This window comes from Cannabis sativa, chromosome 2 (genome assembly GCF_029168945.1).
Source record: "Cannabis sativa cultivar Pink pepper isolate KNU-18-1 chromosome 2, ASM2916894v1, whole genome shotgun sequence".
Classification (NCBI taxonomy): Eukaryota; Viridiplantae; Streptophyta; class Magnoliopsida; order Rosales; family Cannabaceae; genus Cannabis; species Cannabis sativa.
The window spans coordinates 60,316,789-60,329,344 of record NC_083602.1 but is presented as its reverse complement, the minus strand read 5'-3'; the positions used below and the strand labels follow the sequence as shown (position 1 = coordinate 60,329,344).

At 33.3% G+C, this 12,556-nt stretch overlaps 1 protein-coding gene across 1 annotated transcript; it reads left to right on the top strand.

Moving 5' to 3' along the window:
- The first annotated feature begins 4,348 nt into the window (after nucleotides 1-4,348).
- Nucleotides 4,349-5,159, top strand: LOC115721203 (17.3 kDa class I heat shock protein-like). Its single transcript, XM_030650462.2, has one exon. It carries the CDS (start codon nucleotides 4,525-4,527, stop codon nucleotides 4,987-4,989), a length of 465 nt encoding a protein of 154 aa, XP_030506322.2. The 5' UTR covers nucleotides 4,349-4,524; the 3' UTR covers nucleotides 4,990-5,159.
- The last annotated feature ends 7,397 nt before the right edge of the window (nucleotides 5,160-12,556 follow it).

Below are 12,556 nucleotides of genomic sequence, written 5' to 3'. Positions count from 1 at the left end.
GATCTCCTTCGAGCTTGGCTGAATAGAGATAAATGATTGAGGCCTCATTTCAGTAATTATATTAGTTTACTGAAGTATCATTTATAGGTAGCTAAGTGTTTTAAGGATAAAATACATTGAAGGGCAGAACGGTAAATTTGTCCCTATTCAGTGTAGATCATCTATAGAGGATCCTTGACTATTAGGATTGTAACAATGGATAATCATAACGTATCTATATCGTGGTACATATAGAGCGTTCTATATAACTGAGAGTGTATTCAATTCCAAGTTCTATTGTGGTTCAATGACGAATTAATAAGATAGTGGATTTACTTAGTGAATTCTAGATCTGCTTATTGGAAGCTCTGTTATATAGGCCCATAGTCCCCTCACTAGTTGAGATAATACTACTTGTAGACTCAGTTAATTGATTTTAATTAATCAATTATAATTCTAAAATTAGACTGCCTTATTTATGAATTTTCACTAAACAAGGGCTTAATTGTGAAGAAAAGAGGTTTTGGGGTCAATTTGTTAATTAAGAGATTTTGTATGGTCTAATTAATAAATTACATACATGACAATTTTATTTAGTAATTAATTATAATTATTATATAAATAGTTTTGGCATTTATAGGTTTGAATTAGAAAATATGGTATTATTGAAAAGAAGAATAAGTGGTTGAAATAAAATGGCAAAATTATAACTAGAGTTGGTCCACTTATTGTGTACGGCCAAGAGGTATTTTTTGCCCAATATTTTATTCTTTTTTAATCCATTTAATTCAATCCTAAGCCCTAGTTGAAACACTATAAAAGGAACATGATACTCTCACTCATCCAATTAATGTCAACCTGACTATTCAACCAAACCTAGATGAGAAAGTTCCTTCTATAGAGATTTCACCTCCTTCATTGTTCTTCACCATATTCGAACCTATAGTGAATGAGTGCCATTCCCAGACATAGAAGGAAAATTCCCCAATCATAGTGAGTAAGACGGTGGTAACCAAACCCGAAGGAGAGAAAGAGACCCAGGTTTAGATCTTGATAATGCTCTGCTACAGAAAGGAATCAAGGGCTAGAGATCTTGAACGGAAGAAGTCATTATATTCCGCTGCACCCAATGTAAGGTTTTCTTAAACCCTTATGTGTTTATTTCATTGTTTTAGAGAATTCATATTTACGATGTTAATTCAACATACTTGTTAGTAAATCTAGATCCTGGTAAAATATTGCCAACATGGCCAACCAAAGAAAGTGTATAGGCTGGCTAGAGTTTGAGCATAAGCTAGCCGAACAAAGAGTGGCTGTCAGATCAAAAAGGACTTGTTCGACCAAGGAAGCCTGACCTTTGCAAGGAAAGTTATACAAAGAAGCTAGAAAAGCTGGCAAGCACATACCAAAGGTTGGCAGTCACATGGAAAAGTTGGCAAGCACATGAAAAAGCTGGCAGGCACATAGAAAAGTTGGTAGGCACATGGAAAGCTGGCAGGCACATCCTGGGGCTACAAGAGCAATACCTAGCCGGCCTTAGGAGTGCATAGGTTGGCCAGGTCCTACAAAATAGGGCTGGCCAGCCAATTTCTACATACAACTCTGACCATTTGAGCAAAGTCGTGAGACAGGCCCAACAACCCACGAAAATGGGGATATTCCTTCGAGATATTAGTCATATTTTCTAAGGATTTAGTTATCCTTTTTTGTAACTTAAACAATAGATAAAAAGATATAAATATTCTTATTTTAAAAGAATATCTTTATCTGCTTAAATTATATCTTTTGTAAGCCCTACATTATATAAAGGGCATTAGGGCTCTCTCATTCCCAAAGTCATTCCAAGTCACCCTACTTGCATAAAAAGGCCTAAGCCACACGTGAAAGTCTCTCTCTCTCTCTCTCTCTCTCTCTCTCTCTCTCTCTCTCTCTCTCTCTCTCTCCCCAGTATCATACTTCATCCATGCCACCTAGACACTAAGTCATATCTTCCTATGTCCTTCATAAAAACTCATCAGTTCTTAATTTTTAACACATTGTTCTCACGATTGGAACAATCAAAGAGAGCCATAGTTAGAAATTACAAGGTAAAAACCTGTAATTTGCATGGTATTATCTCTAAAATTAATACAACTAAAAGGGGAGTAGGTCATTACCTGCCAAATGAAGGGGCTGAACCTCTATAAATCTTTGTGTCTCCTTTACTATTTACTGTTCTTATTTACACGTGGTGATTGGTAATCATAAATAAGGTTCCGCTGTTAGTTGAGCAAAGTCTAAATTAACACTTTTGAATTTGGGAAGGGTTGACTATCATTATCTAGTTTTAGTAGGCAAACTCATGTTTTCGTGTTATCATCTTTCATTTTTCCTCTCTAAGTAATGTTTTATTTTAAAAATTTTGTTTAAAATTCATACAGGTACTTATAATTTTAAGTGCATTTTAATTTTAGTGAATGGGTTGTTAGTGAATAATGTAATTTACTGAGCATGTTTTTGATTGAGCTTTTCTTAACTTTTGAAGGTTAAAGAAAATGCCCTCACCTGAGGCTTAGATGGGACTAGTTAGTTAGCATTTAATTTTGTAGACTTTCTTATTAGCTATGGTCTTTGGAATGAGGTTTTTGAGGTTGATTTTTTACTCAGTTGAGAGTTTCACTAAAAGGCTTTTATTATGTTTTGGTTGAACATTAGATGAATGAATGATTTAACTCTCAGGGAGAAAAGGCAAATTAATGAGATTTGTTTTGCTGAGTGTGATATTATTAGGTTAGTAGTACTGATTTCTTGTTAAGATTGTCATGCACCCATGCTCTTTTTCTATTATAGAGTTATTAAAAATTAGTAGAATGTTTTAAAAAATTAGTAAAATGTTTATCAAAAATAAAATAACATAATAGAATTGTTTAATTTGATTTTTCTAGCTTATGTTGCATAATAGTCTCATTAGTGGCAGTATACTTAACATTTTAAGTATATGTGTATGCTTCTTCTTGTTGAAAAAAGTAAATGAGAGATCTCTTTTATAATGTTATTTTTGTTATTGTTTAATTTGCTCATCACATATATTATGCACGCATAAGTAATTTGAGACAAAACACACATTTTTTTTTTTCTTATAGATTTCAATCATAAATTTTATATGACAAAAAATAATTGAAGTAATAAAGAGTGTAAAAGAACTATTTCTCTACAAGTTTTAAAATGAGAACACTTTTACCTATAATTTTAGATCTTTTACTAATTATTATAATTTCTCTTTAATGGTCAAAGTCCTTTGAAAAGAAAAATGGATGGACAAATTTTTTTACAAGTTTTAGAGAAGTTTTTAAATACTTATCTATAATAATTACTTATTTATTATATTTTAATTTCAAAATAATATACATTAATATTAAATTACCAAAATAAAACCAGAGCAATCGAAATTACAAATTTAAATTTGTTTACTACTTATTTACAATATTTTTAATTCAAAATAATATACATTAATATTAAATTAACAAAATAAAAGCTGCGCAATTGAAAAGTTTGAAATAGGAATGTAAAATACAATTGATGATATTAATTGATTAATTCCCTAGTTATGAAATAAGTTCTCTATCAGAAGAGATGGAGATGATGAGTCTCTCTCCTAATTTTCGACCTTTTCTTTTTTCCTTCATCTATATAAACCATAACCTTAGGTGGCGTTTGGTAATACTTTTTTAATCAGTTTTTTGTTTTTAAAAGTGAAAAAGTGAAAATATTTTTCAAAAACTTGTTCTATAAAACTGTTTTTACTTTTCAATTTTATAATTAGAAATCAAAATTTTAAAAACAAAAAAAATCACTTTCAATATTTTTTTAAACAGATTTTTTTCTTAATCAATCTTTTAGATTACGACTAGACCCGGACCCAAATTCCCTCCCTACGGCCCTGGCGCTAAACCCGGCTTTTAACTTGAACCCGAATCCGACCCCGGACCTAGACCCGACTTAAATAAAATAAAAAAAATAAAAATAAAAATGAACTTTACATAACACACTTTTGTTTTCTGTTTTTAAAATTGAAAAACAAAAGTAGTTATAGAACGCATTTTTGTTTTTCAAAAATAATTTTTTTAAAAATAAAAATTTTACCTTCATTTTGTGATTAAAAAATTAAAAAACAAAAGTGTTACCAAACGGCACCTTAATTTTACTAATTTTAGGGATGCTTAAAAAAAAAGGAACTTTTATGTATTGGGCCATGGTAGTAACGTTTGAGTGAAAGGCTTTAGTTTAAGCCCAATAAGTCTTTCAAATCTCAGCCCGTTAGAGAAGGCCCATGAGAAGCAACCGGATCCATCTAGAAAGCTCCCAAAGCAGCTAGTGCAAAATTCTGAGGCGGTTTGTTTGTAGAATGTGTGAGAAAGTACTGGATTTCAACTCATCTAATACTATAAAAACAGAGTCGGACTCGGGTGCTTGCTCAGACCAAAACAGACATACAATCAAGTAATATATTCTGAACAATCTTTCTCACCTTTCTAAGTTTTCTAAATTTCTGTACACAAAAGAAAAATGGCGATGATTCCAAGCTTGTTCGGTGGTCGGAGGAGCAACATTTTCGACCCATTCTCTATGGACGTGTGGGATCCTTTCAAGGACTTCCCTCTCTCTGTCCCGGATATCTCGAAGGAAACTTCTGCCATGGTTAACGCTCGAGTTGATTGGAAAGAAACTCCGGAGGCTCACGTGTTCAAGGCCGATGTACCAGGGCTTAAGAAGGAGGAGGTGAAGGTGGAGGTCGAGGAGGGACGAGTGCTGCAGATCAGCGGAGAGAGGAATGTGGAGAAGGAAGACAAGAATGACACGTGGCACAGGGTGGAACGCAGCAGCGGGAAGTTCTTCAGGCGGTTCCGGCTGCCGGAGAATGCGAAGGTGGATCAGGTGAAGGCTGCAATGGAGAATGGAGTGCTGACTGTCACTGTTCCCAAGGAGGAAGTCAAGAAGCCTGATGTCAAAGCTATTGAGATCTCTGGTTGATATTGTGATTAAGAGAAAATTATGGCTTTGGAGAAATGTGTCGTGTGTGTTTGATTTTATGTTTTGAAAATATTGTATTATGAAATAGTGACTAAATTTGTAATTGATCCACCTTTTGTCTTACCTTTATAGTTTCTGACTTGTTTTATGATCACTTCTAATTTGAAGTTTGCGAGTCTTGAAGTTTTCAGTCATTTTAAGAAAGAATCACGATAAAGGTTAATGAATATCCAGAGTTGATTGAAATGGATACCGATACTTGAATTTTTTTTTAAGGAGTTGTTATTATACATTTTATCAAGTTTTGCTCTATCACAGAATGCTATTAAAATAGGCCGAATAACTGATTATTTGAAGTTAAACTACTTATAATCAATAACAAATCAAAGCTCTTCTTGAAAATGGTTGTGTTACTTACATTTTCTGTATAGAGAAACTAATCATGTAGTTATCTTTTAGTTAATTACGCTTTGACTAACAAGAAATGAAAAAAAAAAAAAAAAAACATATAATCAAGGTACAATCTTGTATAGAAAGTTGGAAGGTTATATGTACAAGGATACACACCAAGTTAAGTATTACAATAAATTAAAAATTAATCATATTAATTAATAAAAATTACCACAACTGTTATATTCAACTAATAATTTATATAAACTTAGTAATTAAATTAAAGATAATGATACAATAAAATAGATAAAACTCTAATAATTGAATTAAAGATAATAATACAATAAAATAGATAAAACTCTATAAATTAAAATATTATATTGTAATTACATAAATATTATATTACTAGAGAATAAACATTAGAAAGAAATTACATTAAAATAATTTATGTACTCATATTTAAATTTACACAAAAAAAAAAAAATATTATAAAGTGCTTTTATAATACATTCCTTTAACAGAAAGTTTGAATTTTATTTTTGGCATGTTAAATTTTTTAAAATTTTTTAAAATTTTACAGGATGTCTTAAATAACTATAATGTACACGACCATAAAAAAGACTAAATAAATCTCTCAAATACCGAAACAGGTAGAAATATATCAGTGCAGCACTTTTAAAGAAGTACATTATTTTCGGCGTATTAAATTTTTCTAAATTTATTAAAATTTTACATGATGTCTTAAATAACTATAATATACACGATTATATAAAAAATAGACTAAAAAAGTCTGTCGAGTACCAAAATAAATAAGAGTAGATTCGTACATTACTTTTAAAAATATACATGGTAAAATTATCCAAAAAATATTTCTTAATTTAATGAATACAATAATATAAATATATAAAATATAATTAAATTATACATAAGAAAGATAGGCGGTGACTACAGTGCACGACATATATGACGTACAATGTAGGCAAAACTTTAAAATGTTGCATGAAATGCAGTCTTGTTGGACCAAATATGCACGACATATATAATATATACTATCTCCTTGGTGTTGCTCTAAGTGTACCAAATTAAAATGGAAAAGTTCAATCTGATGGAAATAAATTTTGATTCTATATTATGAATGGAAAATTATTGCCTAAAGAATTATATATTTTATTTGAATTAAGGAATTATAATGAATTTTGATATTTATGATCTGTGGCCACAATTTTTGGAGAAATTTAGACAAACACTTATTACAAATCATGAAAATAGAGAAAAGAGAGAAAAAAGAAGAAGAAAACAAAATTCTTATTGATCATTCAACAAAAAATGAGTGAGCCTTATATAGTTCAAGCTCAATAGGTGAGGAGTACAAGTGAGTTAGTTACACACAGTTAGAACCAAGAAGACTAACTGACATAACTAACTAAACTACCCATAACCAAAACTAACTGCCAAACAGTGGCAGTTTAACTAAACTTGCAGCTCAACAATATTTGCTAGAATTAATACTCCCCCTCAAGATGGAGAGCAAATGCTAATTAAACCCATCTTATCCTTGAGGCCATTGAAATGAGTAGGTAAAAGGAGCTTTGTAAATATGTCTGCAAGTTGGTCTTTAGAGATAACATGGTTGGTCTTGATCACTCCTTATTGCACCTTTTGTCTAACTAAATGACAGTCGATCTCTATATGTTTTGTCCTTTCATGAAAGATAGGGTTAGTTGCTATGTGTTGAGCAGCCTTATTGTCATAAAATAGCCAAGCAGGGCCCTTATGTTCCACATTCAATTCTTTAAGAATAGACAGTAACCAAACCAGCTCGTATATTGTGTTGGACCTAGCTCGATACTCAGCTTCAGCAGAGGATCGAGATACAACATGTTGCTTCTTACTTTTCAAGGATATCAAGAATTGAGAAGAGTTGAGTAGCCTAAAGAAAGCTTGATAAAGAAGATGACTGTGAAGGCAAATAAGGGAAAATCTGCTGATCTGAAATCAGCAGGGAAGCAGGTTGTGGTAGATGTTACCACAACTGATAATGTCACTGATGAGATGCCTAAGATGCAGTAGCTTAATTCTCAAAAAGTTACTACAGGAAGTTCAGCAAGCAGTCCAAACTCAGGTGATTTGGTAGTCACCTAAGACAAGAGTTTCTGAAGGATCTGGTTCCTTCAAAAAGGTTAATGAGTTCTCAAGGGCAAGTTCTTCGAAATTCTTTCAAAATTTTGAATGGGGAGCAGGGAGGGGAATTAGGAGATGAGGGTCCATTATTTGCTTATTGTTGATGAATTTTTGCAACATTTGTTGTTGGAATGTGAGGGGTTTGAATAAGAGGGAGAAGCTAGAATCAGTTGTTGATATTTGGAGGTTTAATAAAGTAGGAGTTGGTGCTCTTTTAGAGACCAAGGTTAAAGGGGAAAAATTACAGAGGATTATGACTAGTAGTTTCACTAGTTGGGAGTTCTATAGTAGTCATGATACTGAAGGGCGTATATTGGTTCTTTAGAGAAAGAACTATGTCCAGGTGGAAGTTTTGGAGGAATCCAAGCAACATGTGCATTGTCATATTAAAATAATAGGGCATAAAAAATATTATTATGATACTTTTATCTATGGAGCCAACACTTTAGATAGTAGAAGTGATCTTTGGTCTGCCTTATCCATGATCAATGTAACTAAGGCATGGATTATTCTTGGTAACTTCAATGTTGTGTTTCATTATGATGATAGGCAAGGGGAATCCTATTAGTGCGGCTGAACTTGCTAATTCTACAAGTTGGGTTGCTCAAGCTTCGGTTGGGCCAATGAAACGAGCTGGTTCTTCATTTACTTGGACTAATAAGCAAGATGCCTGAATATTCTCTCGTATTAATCATGTTTTTCACAATGAGACTTGGGTTGATGATTTCCCAAATACCTTAGCTCATTTCTCGTGGGAAACTTGTTCAAACCATTGCCTTTGCATTGTCCATTTAGTTGTTACTAAGAATATTGGTTATAAATTGTTTCGATTCTTTAACTTTTAGGCTGACCACTTGGAGTATAAGCAAATTGTTCTTGAAAGCTGGAGCAAACCTTTGAGATGTCATGGGTTGACAGGGATTTATCTCAAGACCATGAGGCTCAAACATAAGCTCAAGGCTTTCAACAGTCGCTCAATTGGAAATATTGGAGAAGCTTATGAGAAAGCTAAAGATCAATTAAAAGAAGCTCAACTCCTTTGCCAAGCTAATCCCCTTGATAAATCTCTTCTTGACAGAGAACATAGTGCGACTGTTCATTTCCACAGTCAGGAAAAGATGTATTTGAACTTTCTAAGTCAAAGAAGCAAAATAAAATGAATACAAAAGGGGGATATCAACACAGCTTTTTTCCATGCCATGTTAAAGAAGAGCAAGAAAGATAACAAAATTGTTTCTTTTGTTACAGATTAGGGCACCTTGAATGACTACTTTCCTGATGTTGTTCAACATTTTCTTGGTCACTTCCAGAGCATTATGGGCAGAGCCAGAGCAACTTCCTTGGAAATTCAACGAACTGAATTGCTATGATCAACATGTATACTTATTAAAACCTTTCACTCCTAAAGAAGTTAAGGCTGGGATGTTTAGTATTCCTAGTACTAAATGTCCAAGTCCTGATGGATTTGGTTCTGGTTTTTTTTGAATCTATTTGGTCTGAGGTGGGGAAAGATATTCACAAAGCTATTGCTCATTTCTTTAAATCCAATCTGTTTCCTGCTGAACTTCACAACACGGCTCTATCCTTAATACCAAAAATTAATTGCCCTTCAAGAGCTATAGATTATCGGCCCATTGCTTATTGTTCGACTCTTTACAGGTGTGTATCCAAGCTCTTGTGTTCTCGATTGGTTAAAATCCTGCTGAATTTAGTGGATTAGAACCAGGGTGCATCTGTAAAGGGTCGTTCTATTTCTTACAATATATTGATTCTTCAAGACATTCTGAAGAACTATAAAAGGAAGAATTGCTCTCCGAGGTGTACTATTAAAATTGACATCAGTAAAGCTTATGATACGATCAATTGGGATTTCCTTGAAAAGTTACTGGTTGCTTATTGTTTCCCTACAAAGTTTATTAATTGGATAATGAACTGTGTGAGAAATACATCATATTCCTTACTAATGAATGGAAGATTTCATGGTTCTTTCAAAGGTGAGTAGGGTTTAAGACAAGGGGACCCAAATTTCTTCCCTTCTTTTTGTGCTTGTCATGGAGTATTTGTCCCGAAGAATCCAGCTTGCTACTAAAGATAAAAAGTTCATGTATCACCTCTCGTGCAAAAGATTGAAACTCACTAATCTTTGCTTTGCATATGACTTAGTGATTTTTTGCAAAGGGAATGAGGAATCTGTTCAAGCAATCAAGAGTGCTTTGGAAGACTTCAGCAAAACTTCAGGTCTGTTCATAAAATTTGAGAAATCTCAAATTTACTTTGGTGGTGTTATTCATCCTGACACTATTGCTGAAAAGATCAAGTTGTCTATTGGAGAATTTCCTCTCAAATATTTAGGGATCCCTCTTAAACCGACCAAGTGGAGTCTTGAGGATTGTGGTACAATTCTGAAAAAGATGAAACAAAGGCTTCATTCTTGGGCAAATAAGCACTTATCCTTTGCTGACAGAATTTAATTAATCCAAACTACTTTGATTGGCCTCAGGAACTACTGGATGAGAGTGTTTCTTTTGCCTCAAAGTGTGATAAAAGAAATTGAGAAGTTATGCCGATGATTCTTGTGGGGTTTGAAAGAGAATTGCACCATAATTCACTTGATAAACTGGGATAGGTTGTGTCTCCCTAAAGCCTATGGTGGTCTCGGGTTCAAAGATGGCTCAAAATGGAACAAGGCTTCACTTGCTAGGTTTATTTGAGATTTAATAAACAAAAAAGACCTACTTTAGGTGAAGTGGATCAATTCGATCTATCTTAAAGGGAGAGATTTCTGGTCTTACTAGATGAAGTTGGATTCGAGTTGGTACTGGAGAAAGTTATGCCGATTGCATAGTGTGTTCTCTCCATTTGAAATCTTGGTTGCTGGCAAAGGGAGTGTTTTTAGAGCTAATAAGCTCTATAACTCTACTTTACACCAGTCATTGGATCCCACCTCTAGTGTTGTCTGGTGTAGTCTCAACATCCCTGCTCATACAAAGCTGCTCACTAGAGACATGTTAGGCGGATTCAACATTCAAGTGAGCAACTTGAACTGTGTCATCTGTGATGCAAAAATCGAGAACCACCAGCACCTTTTCTTTCATTGCTGATTGTCTCATTTGGTGCAAGATGGTGTTTTCAGGTGGGTGGGGTTCAAAGGGTGGTCGATAAACTTCAGCAGCTGGTATTCTTGGCTGGGAACAGTCAAGCCGAGTATGGTAGAGAGGATTAGTGTTGTGTTTGGCAGCCACAATCTATCACATTTGGAGTAATAGAAATAACTGTTTGTTTTCTAATTTCTCAAATACTATTACTTGTATAGTGAACAAAGTAAAAAAAAAATTAAGTATAGATTGTATATGCTTAAGGATAGAAAAGGAACCAAAATGGAACTAGATTTATTACATAGATTGACTTGTAATTAATTGTTGGTGAGGTTTTGAGGCTTCTCTTGTTTGGAGAAGTTCTTGAGGGTGTATGTTGTTTGTTTGATTAATGAAGTATTTTCTTCTTAATAAAAAAAGTTAGAAATAGGTTTATTAAGTTCTTAAAAAATATATTCATTTACTACTACAAATATTCGTTTTCGCGACGGTTTTAAAAACGATTTTTTTTTGGGACCGTCGCTAAAAAAATTAAGTAACTGTTCAAAACCGTCGGGAAAAATAAGCATTCCCGACGGTTTTGAACAATCTTTCTTTAATAATAGGCGACGGTTATTATTAAAATAATAAATATACGAAAAAAAAAATAATGGGGTATACCCGACGGTTTAAAACCGTCGGGTATACCCAATTATTTTTTTTTTTTAATTTTAATACATATTAATATTATTCCCCCCAATTTTTCAGCCAAAATAACCTAAAATCTCTAAACCTCATTTCATTTGCTGTCGACCTCTCTCTAAACCTCTCTCTAAAACTCACGCAAAGCAATTTCTCAACCTCTCTCTAAAACTCAAGAATCGTCGACCACCCCATCCCGTCGACCACCCCATCCCGTCGACCACCCCATCCCGTCGCACCGTCGGACAGCACCAAGCAAGCCGTCGACCACCCCATCCCGTCGCACCGTCGGACCGTGTCAGTCACACCACGTGTCGCTGCCAGCCGGAGCCATTCTTCCACCGCACAACCGCACCAGTCGCACCATTCGCAGGTAGTCTCTCACTCTCTCTTGTCTCGTTTCGTTTGAATGATTATATGTAGTGAATGTTAGGAAAGTTTTATATAAAATAAAAGAAGAGGAGAATATAAAAAAGTAATTAATTAAAGGACTATTTATAGCTAGAGGCGTAGGTTGAAATGCATAAACATTCTCCTTGGTATTACTAATTCATTTTTGAGTTTTTTTTTTTTTCTATGATTTAATAATAACAAAAAGCACAATCAGTTATTTCAGGGAAAAAGAGTATACAATTAAGTGTCGGGTGGGAGAAGAGATGCTCATTTTAATAGTTTGACACATAACAGAAATATAGATGCTCATTCGTAGTCATTAGGCCATAATAGTATCATAAAAATATGCCTATATACCACCTTATGTTTATCAAAATTAAAAGGCTTAATTAAATGCATACATATATTTATATTTATTAGTATTTTACATTTTTATGAAAAAGATATGAATAGTAGGTAGCTCATGTTCCTGGAGGTTATTATAATGCAGCTTGTTTGGCATAATTAGGTGATATGCCGCTTTTCCTGTATTCCAAATAAATATGCTACAGTTAATTATTGATATGTATTATTGATATGTTTTTCGATATTTGCTTTATAATAAACTTATATATCTGTTTATTTTCAAAGAAAAAAAAAAGGAAATGTTTATTTTGTGTATAGTTTTTTCTTAAAGAATTTTGTGTATTGTTTAAAGTTTACCCAAGAATATTTTTTTTCTTTTAGTTTCAGGATGGAGGAATCCAATGTATTCTTATTAAGCTTTGTGTTTTCATAATTAGCTGTGTACAGTAAGGTGATAAGAGTTTGCCTTAATTCTATGATTT